At 40.9% G+C, this 25,893-nt stretch overlaps 1 protein-coding gene across 2 annotated transcripts in view; it reads left to right on the forward strand.

The window, feature by feature from the left end:
* The window catches only part of pvrl2l (PVR cell adhesion molecule related 2 like), a 369,773-nt gene that overhangs the window by 167,171 nt on the left and 176,709 nt on the right, over window positions 1–25,893 (forward strand). For both annotated transcript variants that reach the window (XM_059350685.1, XM_059350684.1), the window contains exons 5-6: window positions 3,897–4,014; window positions 4,945–5,093. In XM_059350685.1, the coding sequence (XP_059206668.1) occupies window positions 3,897–4,014; window positions 4,945–5,093 (267 nt within the window). The remainder of the gene's footprint in view (window positions 1–3,896; window positions 4,015–4,944; window positions 5,094–25,893) is intronic.

Consider the following 25,893-nt stretch of genomic DNA (forward strand, 5'->3'; position numbering starts at 1 on the left):
CTGTGCATCTCAGTGTGTGTGTAATCACATTTGGCATCTCTGTTTATGTATGCAGTATTTGTTATACGTGGAGTATATGCGGATGTATTTACAGTTTCTGCACACATTAATCCCCTCAAATGTGAAGACAGACAAGACTGAAGGGTCTCACCTATCACCTAAGTTTTTCTTTTAAAGAATTGCTGAAAAAAGAAAAAACACTGTTTATCGTAGAAAGAAACTGTAAAATCAGGCATTATCCCCAAAATTTGAACATTCCGACGGTCCTTGAAATGGATAATAGGTTACGAAAGTTCCTTTGAGAAAAAGTAACCAAAAACAAGCTTAAAATGTTAATATTTTTGTCAAAATCACTTAATTCTACATGTCTCATTTATAATGTCAACAACAATCAACCGTTTAGAATAACTGTTATCCTGTTAAAAACATGAATCCTGCTCCTCAGCGACACTGTGAAACCATGATTGATTCTGCTGAGCCGAACAGTCACGCGACAAATATTTACTGAAAATCTGTTTACACAGAGCAGAGAGGAGCGGACAGGAGGTGCTGTTTACACAGAGCAGAGAGGAGAGGACAGCTGAGGCTGTAAAATGCAGATAGTTCAATATGTATACAGTGGTGGGAAAAGTATTCAGATCACTTACTTCAGTAAAAGTACTAATACCACACTGTGAAATTACTCCACTGCAAGTAAAAGTCCTGCATTCAAAACTTACTGAAGTAAAAGAACAAAAGTGTCAGCATCAAAATTTACTTAAAGTATGAAAAGGAAAAGTACTCGTTATGCAGAATGGAACCACTCAGATTGTTAAATATATTCTAAATATATTATTGGATTATTGATGCATTTATGTAAGCAGTGTTTTAATTTTGAGAAGATAGAGCTAATGTTAACTTCTTAATATACTGTTATGGGGTTTGATAATAAAAAAAAGTCTAATCACTTTAAATTGATTATGTTTTTTATAATAAATCTTGACCTGAAAAGTATCTAAAGCTGTCAGCTAAATATAGGGGAGTAAAAAGTACAATATTTGCCTAAAAAAGGTAGTGGAGTAGAAGCACAAAGTTACATAAATTGGAAATACTCAAGTCAAGTACAACAAGTAGCTAAAAATTGTATTTAAGTACAGTACTTGAGTAAATGTACTTAGTTACATTCCACCACTATATGTATAGCATGTGGAGACCCAGTTATTTTCCCAATATTTTTGACACTTGTTGGCACTTGGAAAAGTGTTACAAAGTGTTAAAAGTGGCATGTTGTTCCAATTTAAAAAACTATTTCTTCAGAGATATTTAACTTGCGTTTTTTCCCCTTTTTTAAAATCATTTATGTCATTTTAACTGCGTTATTCTACACAAAAGACATTTTTGAGTTGGCCCTACTTCTAGCCATGATTTTGCTGATTCCATACAGGTGCAGGACTATATTACAGTGTATACAAGGCCACAGGGAGTCAAAATAACTAAAAGAACAGAAAGCGCCCTGAAGCAGCCTGGGCTTCAGAGGGTTAAACTTAATTTACAGTTTTACCCTAAGACCGACCCTTACGGAGGATACGACCAAAAACGTCTTCACTCTTAGTATTGGTCCTCACAAAGATAGAAGTACCGGAGCACACACACTTCCACACCGCGACTCCTCACTGTGTATGTGTTAGTTTAGTGATGGTGTGAGGGATCATGTCTCCTGTCTGCTGTGTTACTCAGATCAGCTTTTATAGGTCAGTGCTCTCTAGGAGGAACACACACGCACACACACACACATCACACCACACACTTACCCTCCCACACGCTGTCCTCTCCTCATACTTTGCTCTCCGTCTCTTTTTGTGAATCTCTCTCTCTCTCTCTCTCTCTCTCTTTCTCTTTCTCTGTCTGTGAAGAGAGCTAAGCTTTTCTGTTCTGACAGTTTTAACTTCCTACACACTTCGCTCTGGTTTGCCTTCACTGTAAAGTAAGACTCTTGTGAGAGTGACGCTAACTGATTTTCTCATCCTTGTGGTAAGAGAGTGCCTTGATTTCGGGAAGAAAAGCTCTTTAAGGTAGTGAGGTTTCAGCTTAGCTTACACATCACACAGGGAGAGCTGCAGCCCTTTTATTGAGGTTTTGTTTGTGATGCTTACTATCAGTCCTCAAACTCAGTGATTCCCAACCTTTTTCTTGAGGGACCCACAATTTTACCATTGTAAACGTTGGCAATTTTTTATTTGCTTCAAACCTTTTGTATTCCTATTTATATTGTTATACATGCATTTGAGCATGAAATATGTAAAATTTCTGCACTGCAAACATATTTAAAATTGCAGTTTTGTCATATCTGGTTAAGTGCACTCTCCTATATGTGGCCCTGTGGTAGTGCCGATGAAAAATTGTGGCCCCCTCCAGCATTTAAGTTGCCCATCCCTGCCTTATATGCTAAATTACTTGCATGAAGCCTTGCCATGAGTTTGTAGATTGGCTTTTTTTTATTTATGGGTATAGATGTATATATTTAACCCATTAGATTTATCACACCCCTTAAAATCAAGAGGGCTTTTTCGCCCCCTCTAACTCTAACTCCATATTACAGAGAAACTAATTTAAAATGTGTTTTTAATCTATTAAACTATAAAATATAATAAATGCAAACACATTCACTATAATAGAATAATTATTTAGAGAAATTTGAGCTTATGTCCTCTTCGTAACTACATAAGTTAATTTTAATTTATTAAAAAGGTATTTTTATAGTTTTTCTTGTTTGTTTATCAATTTTGTATTATTAACTTATGCTTCTGCACCTTATTTGAATGCATTATTTTTTATATATGTGGTAGTGAATAACGCAATTTTTTTTTACTATGTCTGAAATGTTATGATATGTATAAGATCGCTGATTTATTGTGAAACATGATAACATACAGTTTTATATTCCAGTGCACTGAGCTCCTTTATTTTCCGACAATATAGTTGTGTTTCTGACCCAGTGGTGACCAGCACTTTACACACATTATGAAGCACACAACTTGGTGAAAAGGTCAAAAGTTCTTTTCAAATTTAACGCATAAAATGTCTGAATGAGAGGATGCAACCAAATCAATTGTTCTCCAGTCTCGACCCAGTCCAATCCCCCGAAGCATTCCAGGAAGTACCAGGAACAAAAAATATCCTCCACAAGGACCCAGGGGTCATCGTGGAAGGAGAAGTCTTATCATCTCAGAAAGAGCGCAGAGCCACAACAGCCGATACGCGACACATATCGACTGAGATAACCAAAGAAGCAGATTTTTTTATAGCCTCAGCAGGAGTTTACTGCAAGTTTGAACTGTTGTGAGTGAAAACTAGTTTAGTGCAAGTTAAGAAAGCTGACGGCACAGATGTTGGACACAGTTTAGCAGCTCTGGGGATTCTGAGCAAACCACATCATGTCTGCATGAATCTGCAATAATAAAGTAAGATTGTTTTTCTCTCAGGGTTCGTACGGGTGCTTGAAATCCTTGAAAATGCTTGAATTTAAATGTTGTATTTTCAAGGTTTAAAAAGTGCTTGGATTTTGGATAAAGTGCTTGTAAATGCTTGAAATTCTTACTGTATTTCTCTCGCAATCTGACAATATCCATCTATAGACTATAGATAATCACATGTTCAATGTAAAAAATAATGAGTAGCCTATCTGAAATGAAGACCGTTCCTCCTAAAAGTGTAATACCATCGCTGTTGGTATGGTTCAGTTAAATCTCCCCCTTTTAGTATGTAAGTACTCATCGAAAACATGCAACTTATAACAGGTGTAAGATACAGTAAGATACTGGAAAAGCTTGAAAATTGACCTGGAAAGTCCTTGAAAAATGCTTGAATTTGACCACTGCTAAAGTGTACGAACCCTGCTCTCTCTACCTCTCTTTCAGACCCTCCCTCTGTATCCATAGAGGGCTACGACCACAACTGGTACGTCGGCCGTTCGGACGCTACGCTGATCTGCATGGCCAGCGGGAACCCTGAGCCCACCAGCGTCACCTGGACCGCGTAAGAACCTCCCTCCGTCCCTCTTTCCATTTTATTCCAATTTTAAGAAATCATTTATCAGAGAAATTTAACTTGCATTTTTTTCTTTTTTTAAAGATTAAGTCATTATAACTCATATGTGCAGGACTCATATATTGCAGTGAAATATAAGGCCACAGTGAGTAAAATGTCAATTTTAACTCTCATTTTAACTGCTTAATATACTGTATCATGTATTTATGGTAAATTTCGACCTGAAAAATAACTAAAGCTGTCAGTTAAATGTAGCGGAGTAAAAAGTTCAATATTTGCCTCTAAAATGTAATGAAGTATAAAGTTACATAAAATGGAAATACTCATGTAAAGTACAAGTACTTCAAAATTGTACTGAAGTACAGTACTTGAGTAAATGTACTTGGTTACATTCCACCACTGGTCTCCCTCCACGTCCCTCGGAGTGACAGAACTCCTAATCGTTGCTGTAATCCCGACAGAAGTGTGCACAACAATCCTTCGTCTTTAATGATAATTTCTTAGTAATTTTTTGATAAGCACAAATGTTCCTCACATCTCATCCTGATGGACAGATGGCGTGCTGTGTTGTCTGTGTCTTTTTTGATGAATATTGAGCAGGGAGACAGAGCGGCTGTTCACATGTCTGTGATTCTGCTCACATTAATGCTTTCTTTGAATATCGCAGTCACAAACTGTCTCTTTTTTCCTTCTTTCTCATCTCTCTATCTTTCTTTCGCCATCGTTTTCGGTTTCTTCTTACCCCCCGCCCCCGATTTGTCTTTTGGTTCTCTTCTACTTATTTCATCCAAATCTCCAAACATATGGTCTCCTTTTGCTTTCCTCCCTCTGTCCTTTCTCTTCTGTTTTCTTTTGTTAACACTCATTTCTCCTTTCCTATTTCCTTCCCTCCTTTTCCTCCCGCTACCTTCTCTGCAGGGCGTCTGGTAATCTGCCGGACACGGTGATTGTGGACGGCAACAAGCTGATGGTGAGGAAGGTGGACGACGCCGTCAACACCACTTTTATCTGCGAGGTCAAGAACAAGCACGGGGCCAGCAGGCACCAGATCACCACCATCGTCATCGGTGAGTCCATCAAACCACACAAACACACACACACACACACACACACACTTGCTGCACATGTGTGGAAAGGGATGCACACAACAAAGAGTACAGTACAGCTGCATGTATATTTACCTGCAGATCTGATGAACACACAGGAGACACAGCATAATATCCCATCAGACACAACGGGACAATTTTCTCAAACAGCATGCCATCACTGCCTGCACACACACATAAACACACCGTAGCTAGCTTCCTCCTCGAACTTCATACATTACCCTGTGCACAGGTGTACGTGCACACAGTCGGATCAGATGTGTGCATGCCCTTACAGGCCACATCCTCCTCAGACATACAGATACACTTGCACACATGCATGCACAGAAACATAAATCTCTCTGACACACACACATGCTGGGATCAGGGCTGATCTGAGAGCTGCAGGGATGCTGGTCTCTCTCAATCTTCACATTGGATTTTTTTCGTCTCTTCCTCCTTGCTGGCTGGCTTTCAGCAAAGCGCGAAAGAGGCTTTTGATTGACCCTTTCCCCACAGCAGGGCCAAATTGCAAGACAAGGGCCAACTCGAAATGTTTATAACTTCAAATCGAAAACCACTCTCTTGAAACTGGGATCTATATGGCTACGCTGCGACCGGGAAACTGTAGCTCTGCTGGACGTAAATTAAATGTGAATGGTGGTTTATGAGTCTGAGAATGGGCCCTTGTTGCAGCGCTCTGGCCCTGCAGTGGACGCCGTGGTGTTGGGATTGTTGCAGGGTTTTTAAATTCTTCTAAGGGGTTCAAGTTGGTGTGAGCCAGTTTGCCCAGGTTTGTTTTTCTTTCTCTTCTTTCTTGTTTCCCCCTTCTTTGCATCTATTTCTTTCTTTTTTTGCATAACAACTAACACCTCCTTAGTACAAAAGGTCTATTTTTCCTCTTTTAAGTTTTCTCTCCCTTTCGCCTTTGACTCTCCCCTCCTGTCTCAGAGGTTGACAGTTGTTTCTGCATGCAGTCTTGATCTTTCTGCTGGGTCTTGACTTTTGACGTTTGCTAGCCTGGTAATTCGGCTGCTGTTGCCACGGTGTTCGTCCGGATGTTTTCTTTCCCTCTGCCCTCTGACGCTTTCATACATTGATCCGGCACACCGACACACACCTGTAATTACATGCACGCACACACAAACCCAAGAATACTTTGGGCATGCTGAAATGCCTCACTGCACATCAACGGGCAGTTTCGAAACCTGTTACAGACTCTTTTTTTTATCACCATGTGTGTGTTCGTGCAGTGTTGCACTCCACGCTGCCTGCTTGACTGGTCAAAATGCTTTCCTTGCTTCTTCTGCAACTCTTTTTTGAGGAATTAGTTGAAATAATCACCATGCTGAGCTTACAACAAAACCAAATTTAAAAAAGAACAACTTCTTCTCTTGCCAAAAGACGGAGAGAGAACGCTACAATTAGAAAATCCGTGGGAAATCGGAGCTGGAGATTTGAATTGTCTCCTCTGAGAACAAAGATGCTTTGTAGCCAGGCAGTGTGTTGGGAGGGATGTGTGGGAGGTTCAGAAGTGGCTAAGCTGCTACTGTTCTTGCTGGAAGCGTAGCAATGTGACTGACTCAAAGTATCAGGGAGGGTACTCTTTCCCCTTCTAGCACACACACACACACACACACACGCACAAAAGCTTCACACACTGAAATCCTTTACAGACACATGTAAAAATCTCCACACATTACTCACTCACACATTCTTTGAGCACTTTGAGGACTTGCACATTTTTTATCTTTCCAAGTACCTGAGATCAAGCCCAGACTTTGTGATCCATCCTCCGCTGTGCTAAATGTGTCCTTGGTGTTTCACGGTTTGCTTGTGTTCCACCTCAGTGAAATAACTGGATGGGTATAAAGTAGCGTAGTCATTTAATCTCTCAGTTTAACACGTTTAACAATTTATAGAAGGTTAGTGCCAGAGCGCTAAGCCGGGGAAGGTGTGGGCTGAGAGAACAAAGATGGCAGCCTCTCCATACTGTTTTGTTTACTGTTTTAGCCGACGCACTCATCCAGAGTGACTTCCCACGAGTACACGGGGAATTAGTGTTTTGCTCAAGGACATTACTTGACTCATAAGGAGGACTGGTTATTTTAGGAAGATGTGACCTTCTTCCTGTTTATCATTGTAGGAATCCTCACTTTGTCTTATTGTTTCAGCAATAATACAAGCTTCAAAATATGAGTTTTGCAAATGTGGCGTTGATGAATTTGTATGCCTAATTCGAGTCAGTGTCAAGGTTTTAGACTGTTGGACAATGGACAGCTTTTGTATTAGACTTGCTCATCATTTAAATTTAGGAATATTAATTTTTGTATCCGCAGGTGAGCCTTGAACTTCAAACCTCGATTCTAGTTAAAAGCCTTAACCACTGCAACATAGGGTCAGATAATTAGCCCTTCTGAGAAGAAACGCTTCAACCTTGCACAAGCATGTACATCAGTGAATTGTAAATGCTTTGAGGTCCGTCCCTATAAAAATAAACTTAAAAAGGCTCAAAGACACTTTATGCAGGATATTTAAAGATTCAAACTTGGCCCCGACTCAGTGGAAGTGAAATCAAATCCCAGATTCACTCTTGTTTTCGAGTGTCAGCTTGATAATTTGCCTCGCTTTATGTGCATTTTTTCAGCAATGTGCTTTTTGTAGCTTCCCGCCCAAAGGATTATGTCTAGAAATGTCAAAAATGCATCGAAATGAAACGGAATGAGAAAATACAGGCAGAGGGCAGGGTCTCTAATGGGTCATAGAGTCAAGTGATGATCTATCTATTGTTTTTAGGACCCCTGTCATATAAAGTATTAACATTAGTCGTCTCAAAACCATGTCAGCATTTGCAAACAAACATTAAATAAACTGGAACAGCAGGTGAATCATGACCTTTAATGAGAGCCTCTCTGGAAATGAGCTCTCTCCCCCGGGCCAGTTATCACAACACTCAGCCTGATGACGATTTACAATCTTTCTCTTTTGCATTGGGCCAGAATCTGAAGGCAGCCTACCAGGAAAACTCCCAACACTCCAGATGGCCGGTCTGCCACTGGTAGTGAATCACAGAACGACTACAGTGTTACACTGTAGATTCACCTTTCTAAAAAAAAAACGATGATATACACGGCTAAATGTTTCATCCTGCAAGATGTGAGTTACTAATTAAAGCACACGCCAGCAGTTAAGCCAGTGAACCCTCTGAACGAATGGATCACATCTTATACTGCCTGGATGTCTCAGATGATATTTCAGGCTGGAGCAGAAAATGAAAAGAAACTGAATTAATTCAGCAAATGAGCCGCTGAACTAAACTCCATATAATGATGAGCATCAGCAGAGTTGTGATAGTTTTCCATATGACAGCACGGCAACGTAAAGGTTGTTCACCTTGGTAACATATTTGACAAATTTGCACAAACAGCAACAAGTGCATGTTGCTTCTTTTTTTTTATCTCACTAGCTAATTATCTGCTGATGAAATAGCCCTGAAACTGTCATACCTGTTGTTTTTACCGCTGACAGCGCACCACTTACTTGATGGACCTTGATACATTGCAGTTCCTGCAGCTGGTTCATAAGAAAAGCCTCCCAGTGATTCAGTAATGGAAAACTCCTAGTCCTGAGACAGTACTTAGAGCTAAACACAGCAAGATATTCGGAAATGGTGCCTGCTCTGTAGTCACCTGCAGTACCATGCATGTATTGAGCCAATTAGTTTAGCAAAAGACACAGCTTTGGTTGAGAAAGGAGACCATTACGGCTTGGCCTCGTCTGACCTTTCTACCATGCAGGCTGATAATATCAACTTGGTTATCTTCTGTGAGGTAGCAGACAAAATGCATATAATCACACCTCGGTATGCCATTGTGCGGCTGTAAGGTGCTATTCTAAGAATTTGTTAGCAGTCGTGAAAGTGTGTGGCTGGTATAGTTTTGTAATGATTGTAATGATTGCATGGAGACAGCTACCTGCAAGAACTACCACAGAAGCTGTTTTAGAGTATTTTACCAAGTGTTTATTTGTGTGTCTTAATGTGCACAGACTTTGTCAACTTGATAGCATCATCATCATGCAAGATGCAGTCAGGAAACTTTTCAGTAGAAGTGGGCGATATATATCGTCTATGATAATGTTGTTAACGTTGTTTTGATGATGTGCAACTTTACATTGTCTAGTGTATATAATATGTCAAAAAGAAAACAAATGAAAGGCGCATAGACGGTAGAGGAGAGGTGCAGGAAAGTCACTTTGTTAACAATATTGAGAAATGATAATGTGTCACTTATTTGCTCATGCTTTTATGCTGCACAATTTACCTCAGGAGAGAGGACCTGAATGTTTACCCATTTAACATCTCTACATGGTAGTTTAACTGGGCGTCTATTGAATGCTTAAGTTTAATGGAAATAAACAAGAGCTGTTGTTCTGAAACATTGTGTCCATCCATAGATGTCCTGATAAGACGAGGTAAGGAGAATTTTAACAGCTTTTTTTGGGTAAAGAAATCACATTTTAAAGGATATCGTCAGATTATCGTTATCGGAAATTAAATATAAATTGTAATAATCAAGATGTTTTTTGGGCCCTTAAAGCAGACCCCTACTTTACAGGTGCGTAGTTGAGATTGAAGATGGGTGTGGTCTAAGCAAGGGAGCTGGTAGAAGAAGGGTATGAAATATTAGTGGCAGCCCCGATTTGTTGTTGCAGCTGGTGTGGATCATCGTAGGATGGTCTCTCGTTGTGACTATATTCGATTACAGCTTTTTTTATTCTGGAGTGCATTGACTTCATCATAGAGAGCCGTTTTCTAAAGGTTTCTCTGACACAAGTTCCACTGGTTTGACATCTTGCTTTTACACCCTTCCCTCGGTAAAACCAGAACCATAGCATGTCTTTGGATCAGAGCGATCCTGCTTTTGTTCAGCTAACATCTGTGTTTCCTGAAGAAGAACCATCAAGAGTATACCGCTTGCCACTAGTGATAGAATCCAGCTCTCAGCGTGAGATCTAAACTGTCAGGCATGCAAGGCCCCGGCTCTCAATAATGTAACAGTTAATACCCCGGCACTTTGTGTACACAGGCCCAACACACCCCGCTAATTTCCCTGCTGAGAACTGCTAACAGCTCCTCTCTGTTCTGTTAAATGGTAGATGAAAGCGCAGTGCTGTCTGGCTTTTCTGCTGCCGTCAAACAGCCGTCACGTGTCATGACTTCTCCTCAGCCTCCACCGGGGCCACGACTTAAAGGAGGAAAAGATGAGGGGTTGTTGCATGAAGGGAAGAAAAAAGAGAAAAGAAAAGGGGAAGGAGAGGTGAGGTGAGACAGGAGGAAGAAGAGACTAGAGTGGAGAGGAAGGAAGTGGGGAGGGAGGAAGAGGGATAAAGAAGAGCTGAAGGAAGAGCTCGGATGGCACATGGAGGCATTTTAGGAAACACACACACACACGCTCACACACACACACACACACACACACACACACAGTCCATTTCTCTCTCATGTATCCTGAGCTCTCAGGAGTAAACACTACTGTAAGACAGCTAGAGATTTCTTTCTTAAGTGTTTTTGCTGACGAGTGTGAAATGTGTACAGCAGCCCCCTTAACCTCCACACACACACACGCACGCATGCACGCACGCACACACGCACACATGCACGCACACACACACACACACACACACACACATACACACACACACACACACCCTGCCCCTCAACTCCCATCCGTTCACATGCACATGATGCCAGCTATGCATGGCTTGATTGGTTGCCGTGGTGCCAGCTGGATCTGCCCAGCACACCGTGCACAGAGAGAAGGGGGAGAGGGGGAGAGGATGTTGGCAGAAAAAAAACTATTGGAGTGGAGGATGGGAGGGGATACGAGGCGCGGTGGGGTGGGCAGCAGGAAAAAAAAGACGAGATATTGCAGAAGGGCTGAAAACTGAGATAAAGCCAAGTGTTTGGGGGGGTGGAGAGCGATGGAGAGGCACAAACAGAGGTAACAGCAGGAGAAGAGAGGCAGGAAAGTCATCTAAAAACTCTCATGACTTCGGGTCCAGTTTGAAAGAGCGAACTGGCAGGAGGCTGTGACCCCCTCTGTCCTCTACCCCTCCACCTATCACTCCATCCTCCCCCCCATACATCCAGCCCTTTCATGGGGAGTCCAGCTGGCACGGGGCTGGGGGCTGTTGTTGCCGTTCAAATACACACACACACTCACACACACATACATACACACAGTCACATCTGAGGGGACCAGTGGAGAAGCATTTCCTGGATTGCCTGCGGCAAGCGAGATAGCTTTCCACCGGAAAGGCACTTTGCAGACACACACGTGCATACACACACAATGTTTCACACATGCACACACGGACAAATTGGACCATGCAGCTCTGTACATAAAATAATCAGATTGAGGGGAAACGCTGGCACTGACTCTCTCTGACATAAACCCTGTTCCAACCTCCGTACAGGCTTAATGAAACACACGTACTGTAAGCTGATACACACAGATGGGCTTTACTGATAGTGGATAGTTGTATTATACTATAATATATTCTAAATATTAGTCAAATAGAACTCTTCCTCTGCCAAGTTTTGATTTGACAAATGAAAAGATTAGCTTGTTGATTGGCTGGCATGTGTCCCTTAAAGTAATGTGACCTCAACCAAGATCTGTGCAACAGTTCAGCGATGGCGTCTCTAAAGAGGCTCCACTGAGCCAAAAACCATGCAGCTTTTCTCCTGCAGTATAAATGTGTTATTTGCTCCTGTTCTTAAATCGCATATTTGAATATTTCTGCATACTGGGGTCCCTGAACAGTTGAAATTGAATAATGACTGGAGAGCTGAGACTCTTGCGGATTCAATGAGCCCAATTTTATTCATATGTGGTGATTTTAGTCCCTGTGGTAGCCGTTTCATTTTAGCGAGAATATTCTTTGAAACTTGACCTCGCTGTATGAAAGTGACCTGCTCTGACCTCTAATAGTGTTGGAGGCGTCATTTGAAGAAGAGCCACCACTGCTGCAGTATGCTGTATATTAAATTGCAGATTGCCATAACAACAATACATGCTTGATGCTGTGTTAAGAAATAGCATGAACCTGAACTCTGACTTCAACTGATTTAAAACAAGCAAACAAAAAAATAGATAATAGAGAAGTATTCAAGAAGCGTGTTGCCTGGTGAACTAGTCCTACACATATCCCATCAGCATGTGACAAATAAAATATTTCAATCTTACATACATGGCGTTTCCTCCTGGCTACCTATTTTCATTTTTCTTACATCAGGACCATGTCATGTGTCACTGCTCACATATTTCATAGCATGCAGAAATTGTGTTACATGTGTTTTATATGCTTACACTGAGACCTCAAACCTCAAAGTCATCAGAATTTAGTACTGAATGTATGTAGTGTGCAGGTTTATATAGTATCACTGTTTATACAGGGACCTACAGTTCTGCTAATACATACACTAGCGCTCAAAAGTTTGTGCTCACCCAGAAAATTTCTCTGTTGTTTTAAGTGGAAACAAACTGTTTTATTCATGAAATGAGTTACAGAATGAATCGAAAATATAGTAAAGACATTGACAAGGGCAGAAATAATCGTTTGAACCTGTAGAAATCTCAACTTTACCTCTAGATACTCAACTAGCCTGAGTAAGGATCATTTTATTGCTTCTCAAATCAGCAGTTTTTCAGCTGTGCTAACATAATGCTCAGGTGTTTTAATGATCAATGAGCCTTTCAACACTATAAACGTGGATTAACCCACTGGCCACTGGAACACATGACAATATATAATAGATATTTCATAAGAAACTTACAGCTTTAATAGTCATTCACGACATTAACAATGTCTACACTGTATGTCTGTAATTCAATTTTTTTTTAATGGTGCTTTTTAATTAAAAAAAAGTGCTTTTCTTTAAGAAATAATGACATTTCTGACCCCAAATTTTTTGAGTGGTAGTGTACATGTTGAGTCACCTATATAAGATTTTTTTCTCACTCAATCTTTGTTACACACACACACACACACACACACACACACACACACACACACACACACACACACATATATAAAATACAGACCTGAAGCCAGAGCTAACTACCATGTCTCTGCAGCTTATTGGGGCTTCCTGTATATATGATGTGTTGCTACAGTTACAGACAGGAAATTGCCGCCTGTTTAGACTACCAGTCACATCCCATCTAATCTTCACGTCTTGATGGAGCTGATTTAGTTTCCTCCAGTTCTGGCCCAAGGCCACAAAACTGTAGCATCCGATTGAGCGAAATGCAGGAAAAAAAGCAGAAACGTGACCTCCTGCTCAACAACTCGTGGATGTGGGAGGTATGGGCGTGCAGTGAGGTTTATTCTTGGCTCAATTTTTGGATAATACAGCAAATAGAATCCACGGTTTATTTATAAAAATTATAGAAATCCACTGAGATGACAAACTGTGGTTGTGTTCCCTGATTATAAAAATGCTGTTTGCTTTAATTTGTCTGCAGCTCCTCATTAGATCAAGTAGTGGTGTGGTATTTGTTTTTTGTAATAATTTGGCAAAAAGTTGAAGCCTTGCTGTTTCTGCCTTATGATTATTATTATTATTATTTTTATGATTATTATTATTATCATCCCTACCTGTGTTTGCCTTGCTCCCATTCAGCTGTGATTGATCAAAGTGGAGGCTTGTTCAAAAACAAACAGTGTTGTCAGAGCTTCACTGCACCACAGCGTGCTGAGTCTGTGTGTGGTTATTAGCAAACGTGTTGCTCCATAAGAAGATCCGCCTAAAAATGATAACTGAATTTACAGGACTCGAGGAGAAGCCGTAATAACTTGTGTCTTGTGTTGGATTTTGTGGTGAAACATACCACAGGGAGGGATGGTTTATAAATATCCTGAGCTGTGGCAAATTCTTGAAAATGAGTAAAATAGAGCCGCCAGCATGGAGTGAGAGTGTGAGGGGGAAGGAACACTGTGTTTATTGGTAAACAGATTTTAGCTGATAGGAGAGGATGAGGTGCAGATGGTTAAAAAGTTCGAGGACAAAGTTATTGATTTATCTCTTTCTATGAGAGATTTGTAATTGAAAAATATCAGAATTTTTATATACTTTTATTAATAACAAATTTAATTTCCATGGTTTGGACATATTATTTCAGTCTGTGTTATGGCGGATCTCTTATCAGCTGTTTCACTCAGACAGCTCGGGTGAATCCAAACTGCGTCAGAAACAACCAGATGAGTTTTATTGGGTGGGGAGAGAGGTGCTGCCTCAAACAACAGAGTTTAAGTATTTCGGGGTTTTGTTCACGAGTGAGGGTAGAACGGAGCGTGAGATGGACAGGCGGTTTGGTGCAGCGTCAGCAGTGATGCGGGCGTTGTACCGGACCGTTGTGGTGAAGAAGGAGCTGAGCCAGAAGGCAAAGCTCTCGATTTAGCGGTCCATCTATGTTCCAACCCTCAACTATGGTCATGAACTTTGGGTAGTGACCAAAAGAACAAGATCGCGAATACAAACGGCTTAAATGAGCTTCCTCCGTAGGGTGGCTGGGCTCAGCCTTAGAGATAGGGGGAGGAGCTCAGACATCCGGAGGGAGCTCGGAGTAGAGCCGCTGCTCCTTTGCGTCAAAAGGAGCCAGCTGAGGTGGTTTGGGCTGGTGAGTGCCTCCCGTTAGAGGTGTACTGGGCAAGTCTGACTGGTAGGAGGCCCCGGGGAAGACCCAGAACACAGTGGAGGGATTATATCTCTCGTCTGGCCTGGGAATGCCTCGGGGTCCCCCAGGAGGAGCTGGACGTTGTGGCTGGTTAGAGGGACGCCTGGAATGCCCTGCTTAGCCTGATTTCCCGCGACCCGGCCCCGGATAAGCGTATGTAGATGGATGGATGGATGGATGGATGCAGTTTTATTTCCACAGTGAAGTGACTTTCCAATGGAGTCCATCCCCTAAAAAATGAGAAGCAGGAAAATAAGACATGTGCTCTATCTCTGCATAGCTGACAATCAGAAACAAAGCTGAAAAAATCTGATAGAGACATCCAGAAATCAGAGGAAAAAGCTCCGCGGTTGCCCCCTCAGTGAGACTGTGAGGACCGCGGCCACGCAGGGGTAACGTCTGTCAGGGCGATAAGAGCTGAGGAGAGAGCCTCCAGGCTACGGCTTATCACACACACAGACCTGGAGGGAATACACAAACACACACGTACACACAAATACATGCGAGGTGGTGGTGGTGGTGGTGGGGAGAGATTTGAGGTGGGGGAGGCTTATATCTAACCTCAGCATCAGTGGGTGCCCGGCAGCAGTAACTTCAGTCTATTTCTCTATCCGCCTCACAGCGGGATGACTGTCCAGTCAACAGATTACCGCCACCGGTGCACAGCTCAGGGAGAATGTCTGTGTGTTACATTTCCACTGGCTCATATTTGTGGATTATGATTAGAGCTCATTCAGGATCTCAAAAAGACACAGTGACCCGGGGCAATCAGCAGACACACCGCCGTGTCTGTATTAATCCAGCAGTGGAGGGAAATAATCATCTCTGCTCCTGTTGGGAGAGTTTTGGTGGTCGAATACGACTCTTTTTGTTTTGACTCAACAGGCCTCTTGCATTATGGGTAAAACATCAAGCGTGTTTTGCCACCTCAGCCACTTTTTCAGGCAGCGTTGAGTACTGCCTTGACTGTTTTTAATTGTTTTTAATATCCTGAGTTCAGTGGTAAAATGTAACTAAGTACATTTACTCAAGGACTCTATTTAAGTACAATCTTGAGGTACTTGTACTTTATCTGAGTATTTCCATTTTATGTAACTTTTTACTTCTACTCTACTACGTCTTACTTTTTTACTCCACTACATTTAGCTGACATCTTTTAGTTACTTTTTAGGTCTTTACTGGTTTACTGGATTTAGCATAAAAAACATGATACATTTAAAATGATTTCACATTTAAAGAAATTAAACCTCATAACACTATATTAAGAAGTTAAAATGAGCCCTACCTTGACAACAATAAAATGCTGCATACATAAATGCATCAATAATAAATATATATATATATATATATATAATAATAAATACATATTGAATAATATATTTATAATATATAAAACAATCTGAGTGGGTCCATTCTGCATTCACTGTAATGCAGAAAAAAAAAATCTGTTTTATTTACTGTAAAATACCGGCAGTTGTGGATTAACTTCATCATAAAAAATACAGTGAGTTGGTTTTCTACTGTAAATTTAAATGTAAATATCAGCAAAAACTGTAATTTAGACTAAGTAGTCCCTTTATTTTTAGGGTAATTGTGTCCTTGTGACAATATGGTATTTCTTCTTTTTGATTTTACATGAAAAAAAACTGTGTTTTCTAGTTTTGTACTATTCCTTGATTTACAGAAATTATACTACGCCCTATTTCTGATGCAAGTTGACAGTGTTGTATTGTGATTTCTACAACAAGTACTTTTACTTTTGATACTTTAAGTACATTTTGATGCCGATACTTTTGTACTTTTCCTTCAGTAAGTTTTGAATGCAGGACTTTTACTTGTAGTGGAGTAATTTCACTGTGTTGTATTAGCAATTTTACTGAATTAAGAGATCTGAATACTTCTACAGAAAGAATAAAGAAGTCCCAAAAACACAAGTCTGAATAGACATTAGTGCCGTTTAAAGCAACTACAAGGGGTACATTGAGACTGATGGCCTATATATAAGCAAATGAGAGCAGCAGTGAGAAGCTGTTTCTATATACTTATTCTTAATGCCTGTACCTGGTTCACCTGATTCACTGCAAAAATCAGACGAAACAAGTTATGCCTTTTATTTATTTTAGCGATTTGTAAGAAGCAGGAGGAGACTTTTCTGCAGAGAGTTTTATTTGTGACATTATATTCTGTGGTTATGGCTTAAGGGAAATCAAGCAATTTACCACAGAGGAGAAAAAAAGCTTAAAGAGGCAGTAAAAACATGAGTCAACCTTGATCGGTCATATAACAGATGGAGTGAATTGTGAGATTTGAAAGGATTCAAAAGTGATCCTGCATTGGCCCTCTTCCACCAAGACAGGCATGTAATATGTATTTTTTATTCATGAAATAAATAAATAACATGGTTTCACATCAATACATGAATGTACGTTGATGGGTTAAACAATGTTAACTTTGTGTCACCATCCTCATGTTATAGTTATTAATCTTATAGCCACAAAAAGATACATATAAGAAGATTTTCTTTCACTTGCTTCCAAAACAAATGCATAAACCAGCAGATCAAGATCTTTATGACACGAGGCGGTGCTTATCAGGACATGTTGGGTTTGGGGAATTTTTTTTTGTCTCTTCCTCTCATTATTATATTATTCATGTCCTTTATTTCTGTGTAGTCGCCAATGCTGAATGCCGCCAGTAAATTCCGGTGTTTGCGGACACGAGAGAAAATTGCAAGAAAATTGTTAAATTACAACACATCAATGAGCAATTATCTGATCTGTCCAGTACAGTTATCAAAAATAACACAGGGACTAATTACAACCCGATGCACGGCCGAGCTTCTCTGGCTCAGCAGCGTGTTGGTGTTCCAACTAATGGGTGGGAGTGAACATGTTACACATGCTAGCCATTAAAGTATAAGTGATGTTTATTCTCATTTGGGCCAGTATGCTCTTTAATTGCAAACCTTCTGTATATTCAATCAGAATGAGGATAAATACCACTTAACTTCTCCAACAAGTAGCAGCAGCTACGTCCTAATAACAGCTCAAAGCAGTCGCCCTCCAGCTGAGAATTTAATGCACAAATCACTATAGTAGTATCATCACAAAAAGAGTCTGCTGAAACATGACATTTCTACTGAATCAATGTTCACTGTAAAAAAAATAAAATTATATATATATATATATATATATATATATAGATATAAATTACAGTAAATACTATGGAAAAAATACAAAAAATACACATCATATTGCTGAATGTAAAAAAAAGAAAATGTTCTGTTTCTGACTGTAAAACTTTAAATTTAATGTAAAAAAAAACGTTGAAATGTCTGGCAGCAAAACTTGCCGAAATTAAATTAAATTATAGTAAATATAATTATGTAAAAATACAACTTTCTGTTTTTTTGAAAACACTTAAAGTAAAAAACAAACAAACGTATATATAAATTTACATATTAAATACAGAATTACAATTTTATTCAATTCCTTAATGGCTTTGAATGTTAAATTACAGTGAATTATATGTGTAATAAATACACATGTTGCTGGATGTAAATTTAAGTCACTTCTGTTTTCTTACAGTAAAACTTTAAATCAAAAGTAATATATATATATATATATATATATTTGTAAAAAATTAAAAATTAAAAAAAATAAAACTTACGCTGTTTACTATTATTGGAGGGGAACCTTTTCTGACAAAATATTTATTTCTTTACAGTGTAGATATATATATATATATTTGTCCTTGAGGAAACATGCTGTGTAGTTTTTTAACATTAGATAACTGGTAGTAGCCTGTCCTTCAACATGTACTGCAAGACACCTTCAGGGGAAGAATAATGTGTGTGTGTGTGTGTGTGTGTGTGTGTGTGTGCGTGTGTGTGCGTGTGCGTGTGCGTGTGTATCAGGGGTATTTTATGCCAGCACACTATACTTAAACGCCTAAAACACGTCGCCTGTGCCAGCATAAAGTCTGATTAATAGGCGTGCTTACAGACACGCGTATTGCGAGTACACCAGATAACATGGGTGACGGGTGAAAAGTGCCACGAGCGAACGTAGTGGACGCCTGTGTGTGTGTGTAACGCGTGTACGCCTATAACAGTTCAGCTGTTACACAGAGTCTCAGCTTCATACGGGGTTGTGAAAGCAGAACTTATAGATGAACTCCAAGCCCCCACAGAGCTGTCAGGATATTTCTATCATTTTCAAGCCCGTTTTTATTTTCTTGATGATATTTAATGATAGCAAGGGTGAAAGGGATAATTAAAATAATTTCAGCTACTTAAAAATAGTAATACTAAAGTGCGACGCTCACAGCCAGTTCCCAGTTCGCTCTTGGACATACAGTTCATTACGCATCAGCTGTAATGTACAAACTGAATATTAAGTAGCCATGCGGACCTGTCTCATGAATAAGGATGCTTTTTGAGTAATTTTATGCGCTTGGACATACAGTTCATTAAGCATCAGCCGAGCATTGTCCGGTTCTGAGCTTTGTGCTCTGTGCGCGTTCTCATCAAAGGAGCTGCGATCGCGAGCAAGCTTCCCCCATATTCCAGGGATTTATTATGATGCAGCTACTGCGTTGCCATGGTGATGAGATAAACAACATGAAAGTAGCTTACTTCAGAAGCGATCAGCAGCACCCGTGACCGGGCTTCGCCCGGTCAACTTCTGCCCAGCGCTCTGTATAACATGTGGCCTTCCCAGACATCAGGCTCACCCGCCGGCATTAGTTATGATTATGATTAATAATCAATAATAATAATTATGTTAATAAATGTGAACCGTGCATGGTTCAGAGAACAGTAGCCTATACTAGTGCATGATGATACTTTTTCCCTCTTTTTTATGCTTGATAATAAGTATTTATTAATACAGGACTTTTTTTTGTTACGCAGTGTTGACATACTAATATTAATACCATCAGTATTTCCCAGTATCTCAAACCGAGAAGGTAGTAGTAGCAGATTAACTGCGATAGCGCCATCATTGCCACTGAGAGAGGATTTACAGACGTTTCCTTTTTCTTTATCTTACGAGGATCTCGTAATTATGAGATCAGGATCTCGTAATTACGAGAAAAGGTGTCTATTTTTTTTTAATCCAGTGAATGCAATGCGCTTCCTTACGCAAGCTCTCCCAACAGAGCTCTATAAAGGCTGTACACAATACAACAGTAGCCCTAAAGACAAAACATGCGTATCGGCTCTATCGCTCGGCACAATAAATAATTTTATTGCACAAAGTGCCGACTACAGATGAACCCAATCAGTAGATAAGATGTTAAGGAACAGAACAACATCAGACAGAATCCTCACATTAACGGCGATTGTTGTTTCAGTACCACGGACAGCTCATGCGTAACAGAACATGCGCAGATCATATCCTACAGCTACCAGTTAGTGTGGAAACCAGTAAGGACACAACACCGGCCTTTAATCTTTCTGTTGTCTCACGCCAGTGTTTACTTGTACTGTTTAAGGTTGAGCCGCCAGCCGTTGTGAGAAATAAAGCACGACGCGGTGCGAGCCGCAAATATAACGACCACCCGTCAACGAAGAGTTCCAGGGTGGTCACAAGGGCCGAGTTACAAATGCAATTATACATTTATATCCTTTCTTACATACTTGTTTACATTTTTTGTAACAAAATATGTTTTTATCAAACTATGATGGCGAATTTTGAGTTTAACAGCCGCTTCGCTTCACAATTAAAGCAATCCATGTTTTACCAAGAGAGACCTATTACACAGTTTAGGCTGTTTCAGTCTACCTAAATGCAATTTAAGTACACGCCTCGGCTGATGCTTAATGAACTGTATGTCCAAGCGCATAAAATTACTCAAGAAGCATCCTTATTCATTGGACAGGTCCGCATGGCTACTTAATATTCAATTTGTACATTACAGCTGATGCGTAATGAACTGTATGTCCAAGAGCGAACTGGGAACTGGCTGTGAGCGTCGCACTTTAGTATTACTATTTTTAAGTAGCTGAAATTATTTTAATTATCCCTTTCACCCTTGCTATCATTAAATAGGCCTATCATCAAGAAAATAAAAACGGGCCTGAAAATGATAGAAATATCCTGACAGCTCTGTTGGGGCTTGGAGTTCATCTATAAGTTCTGGTTTCACAATCCCGTATGAAGCTGAGACTCTGTAACAGCTGAACTGTTATAGCCGTACACGTGTTACACACACACACAGGCGTCCACTACGTTCGTTCACCCGTCACCCATGTTATCTGGTGTACTCGCAATACGCGTGTCTGTACGCCTATGTAGAATTGTACTTAACAGTCACGCGGGTCTTCATGTCACGTATTTGAGGCGTAGTTCACCCGTCACGCAGCCGTCACGTAGGCGTATGCGCAACAACGCGTGTACAGCGTCTGCGTGACGCCTACGTGACGCCTGTCTGTCCATTGAAAGTGAATGGAATTTACACGCGCACGTTAGACGTTTGATGTCATCGCATAGGCGCTGTACACGTGTTTTAGTATAGTGTGCTGGCATAAAATGCCCCTCATAGCGTGTGCGTGTGCGCGCGCGCACGTGCGTGCGTGCGTGCGTGCGTGCGGGTGGCCTGGTGGGGACAGAGAAGGTCTCATTATTGAAAGGTCAACAGCTCAACATCAGCCTGTGTGAGTGCACCAGAAGCCGCTCAACTCCCTCACTATTCCTATAGTCACTGTGTTAAAATGTCAAATGTGATCTCATAGTTCCACCATGTTAAACTTCACATGTCGGGCTGAATATACAGGTCGGCACGAGTTGTAAAACATTCAGCGGAACATGCACGCTCGATTCTTGACTGCAGTACAGAATTAAAACCAGATTAATTCTCAGGCAGCAGCAATAGTTAAATATAGAATATGTTACAGCAGAATAACTATGAATTAAATAAACTATTATTAAAGGGAAGCAAATTGAAGTATAGTAAAGTAGATAGGTATTTGTGTGAATTCCTGTTCTCTGTGTACATAAACGACACCTAATTAGGACTAGGCCTGTAATTGGCTTAGAATACAAAATACTTCCATGGAGCATAATAGCTGTAAATTTGGAAAAGTGGCTGTGTGGTACAGGAACAAATTAGCAGAATTAACAGAGGGGATTAGGCCTTTTGATTAACTGAAAATGAACAAAAATAGGGTTCAAGAGGTGAAAACGGAGGAATATGGAGGGTGCTGGCTCCACAGAATAGAAAGTCTGGTTATTTCTACCAAGTCTCATTGCTAGATTATTTTCTGGGAAGCCAGCCAAAAGTTGGTGTTACATTCTCAGCCGGTGGCGGTCCCTTTTTTGTCCTTCAAGACAGTCGCAGTACCAGAGACAAAGAATTAAAATGAAATGTAGCGAGACCGCGGGAACAGAGTGCTTCTTTCACGAGCTGACAGAAGCAACACTTCGCCTCTTGAACAATTTACAGGTGGCAGTTTGTTCATCAAAGAAGATTGTTCGCGCTCTAAAGAGGAGGCAGGCGAAACGTACGGCCGGCTGGGATCGAAGAAAGGGCTAGAGCAGATAGAGTGGAACTGGAAAAAGTCAGTCAGTTAAAATGAACCTTACATATGTTTTTACTAGTGGTGGGGGAAAAAATCAATACAGCATAGTATCACGATATTTTGCGTGGCAATATTATGTAGATTTTTTGATTGCCAAGTATTGATATTTAGCGCTCTGATGTCAGTATTATCGCTGTTTTTTTTCTGGAGGCTGTAGTGAGCTTTGAAACTAGAAGGTCTAAGGAATCTATAGGCACCATGTGTGTCAGGATATGGTGTCTGGAAGTTGTCGAAATAATGCTGCAAAGTTTGGCTATTTTTCCATGTTTCATGGTGATTTTCAAAGCGGTCATGTGACCTCTGACGTCATGTTGCCAATGAAAATAGTCTCTCTGTGTTCCCACAAGTCTCCATTTTTTTCCACACATGGCTGCCTCCCAATAACACAATCCATTACTTTCTTCATTTGCAAAGACTTGAGGCCATACAACGTTGTGGAAAACGAGGGTTTAGCTAGATGCTAAAGACACTGAAACCCAGGTACTGGACTCCGTTGCGACGTTTTTTCACGAACACAGCTGTATCGAAGCTTTACAGAGCAGTGAAGCTCTAAGTCGAGGAAAGTTTGATAAAATGCAGCAGTTGTTGTCATCCATACATGTTTGATTTCAGTTCAGTTCAGTTTGACTGAATACTTTGTTGGTCAGTCTGTGGGTTTGACTCTCATTGAGGAGAAATAAAAAGACTGAAGTGAGATGAATAGAATGGGAATTTTGTGGACACAAAATGCAGTTAAACAGTATCGCAATACTCACCATATCACAAAATCAGCCTGTTCTCCCATCAAATATGTCAATATAGGTCATGTGAACAGGCAGCAAAAAACAAGCGATAATAAACGGATTTCACCGACTGCAGCAATTCGTCTGCCGCCGTCTTGATGATGTAGTAGCGATTGACGGCAAAGCAAAGTTCAAGTGGCGGATTTCCACCTTTGGTTAGAGGCTGGGGAGGTGGATTGGTCGAACAAACCGTGGACTTTCACCCTGGAAAGTGGGGTTTGCGTCCCATGTGAATACAAAGGTAAACATTTTCCAACTTAAGTTACACTGTTTACTTATGTTAAGTTATGTTGTTTACTCAAGTTATATGCACCACGTTTTTGAACGTAACTTACATTTTGTACGTAACTTGTGTTAGTCATGTGACCCTTGTAACTACTTTCGGCCTTTTTGTACATTTATTAACTGTTTAAACTGTTTTTTGTAACGCCTTACCAAAAAGTGTTTTGCCCTAAACCTAGGTCAGTGATTTTACAACTTAAATCCACAGAAACTGCAGCCTTTTTTACAACCGCGAGCCACAATACGTACTTACATGTCTTAATGGGTGGCACACAACCTCTTCTGTCGTTTTGGTTGGAGAACTTGTTGGCCAAAATGCTTAAAAACTGCATAATATTGTATCGTGACTCAAGCATCGGGACAACATCATATCGTGGGGCCTCTGCTGATTCCCGCTTCTGGTTGTTATACATTAAAAAAGCTTTTCCTGTCACGTAATTTGTCACTTGTTGCACAAGAAATTGAAACTTCGTTCTTGAAGAAGAGAGGTCTGCATCATTTCAAAATACTGTAATCTTTGATAGAATAGACATCACTGGACCATCACTGCTGGAGCTCAGTGTGAGATATTGATAGGGGCTTTCTTGGCATTCCAGTGTTGAAATCTGTTCAGTGAACGCACCACTGGGACGCCTTGTTTTCTCGAGATGAGCTTCACCCACGTCTCTTATTCTACCACAGTGATCTAATTTAAAGGACCCACTGAAAGTTCACCTGCTGCGAATTCTAGTCCAGAAACTTACCAAACTGGTCTGTGGTGTATTCGACTCCCCATCAACCAAACCCGGGCCTCCGCTTTGAAATTTATCCATCTTGTCGAAACAGGATGCATTATTGATACGCAGCCAGCAGAGTTGGAATAAGAGCCGAACAGTTGAGGGGGTTGAGTGTTGCGTGGTATATAGTCTAAATATTTTAAAGAGAGTTACTTGTTTCTCTACATTCCTTGCCTGAATATTTTACGTTAGGGGCCCGTGCGTGTTGATGCAGTCAAGTTTTCAAGACTTTCCCTTTTTCATTGCTGCAGTCAGAGGAGAAGGGTGAGCTCATTGATAGAGGCGAGGCGAGGCGCTGCTGGTTTCAATCAGGGAACAGGCAGTGTGTGGGTGACCCATGAATGCACGCGCTTACACACAGACACGTCATGTACTGTATCAACCACCTCCGGGCTTTTTTCCAGTTACTCTCTTTTCAGGAGTTGCGGTTTTCTGAAGCCGCCATCCGAGTCGGAACTTCTTCAGCTGCCTGGCTCCAGGCAGAATTACATATAATAGTTCACTACACGGACACATGAAGACTGAATCTACTGTACATTACATGCACATGGAATATTGAGTGTGCTCTGTGGACACGTATACGGTTTTATTATGTGGTAATAATGCACAAATCGCCATATGAGAGCACACACACACACACACACCCTGCTCATATTTGCTTCTGCACACTGATTTATACGTAATGTGCACATTCGACATTGGACCCATGCACAGGGCTCATTCTTCACTGGACTCACAGGGTCAGATGTTAGTTGTGTTACTTGCATTTGAAGCTTGGCGAGGGAGCGCTCCATGATTACCTCTGTGCTTCTGCTACAGCTCAGCCGCTTTTTTCTCTCTCTCTCTACTTTTATTTAATGCAGTTCACTCCCGCACACAGGTAGCAGATACACAGTCGCACAAACACACACTCACGGGTGCACACAGGCACTCACGCAAGCACTTACATAAGCAGATTCAGTGCATGTATGCAGACACGCACAGCCTTCAACTCTATAGAGACAAACACATGCACACACACATACACACACACACACACACAAAACATCCAATTTGTGTCGAGGGCTTAGTCACATTTCTCATTTCTCTCAGTGTTGCAACCGCGGGCTATTCCCTTCTGGTCCGACACATCCCAAAAACCCTCCATCTCGCTCTATGTGTGTGTTTATTTGTGTGTGTGCATGTGTGTAATAATGGGCGAGACAGAGCAGTCTTTAATCCTGCAGACCGGTGTGTCTTTCAATTAGCCAGCAGGGCTTGTTCAGGGCCGGCTGGGGTCAGACTGCTATCACAATCTGCAGCTAATCCACTAGGGACTGATCAATGCAGAGAGGAGGAGAGAGGGGGAGGAGGGGTGGGAGGTCAGTGGGGGGGAGAGCAGGAGGAATGTTAAAGGTTATATGTTTGAGGGGGATGGAGGACAGAGGTTGGGTGCATCAGGACCTTTAGGCAGGTAAGAGATGGAGGCAGGAAGTAAGAGATGAACGCAGGATCGAAGAGGGAGTTCAGAGGGCAGGAGAGGATCGTTTTACAGACCAAATCGCCTGCATCTCCAATCTGTCCAGTGATTTATACCGCTGCTTTATTTCCTATTGACAGCAGTTTCATCCAGTCAAA

This window comes from Centropristis striata, chromosome 14 (genome assembly GCF_030273125.1).
Source record: "Centropristis striata isolate RG_2023a ecotype Rhode Island chromosome 14, C.striata_1.0, whole genome shotgun sequence".
Lineage (NCBI taxonomy): Eukaryota > Metazoa > Chordata > Actinopteri > Perciformes > Serranidae > Centropristis > Centropristis striata.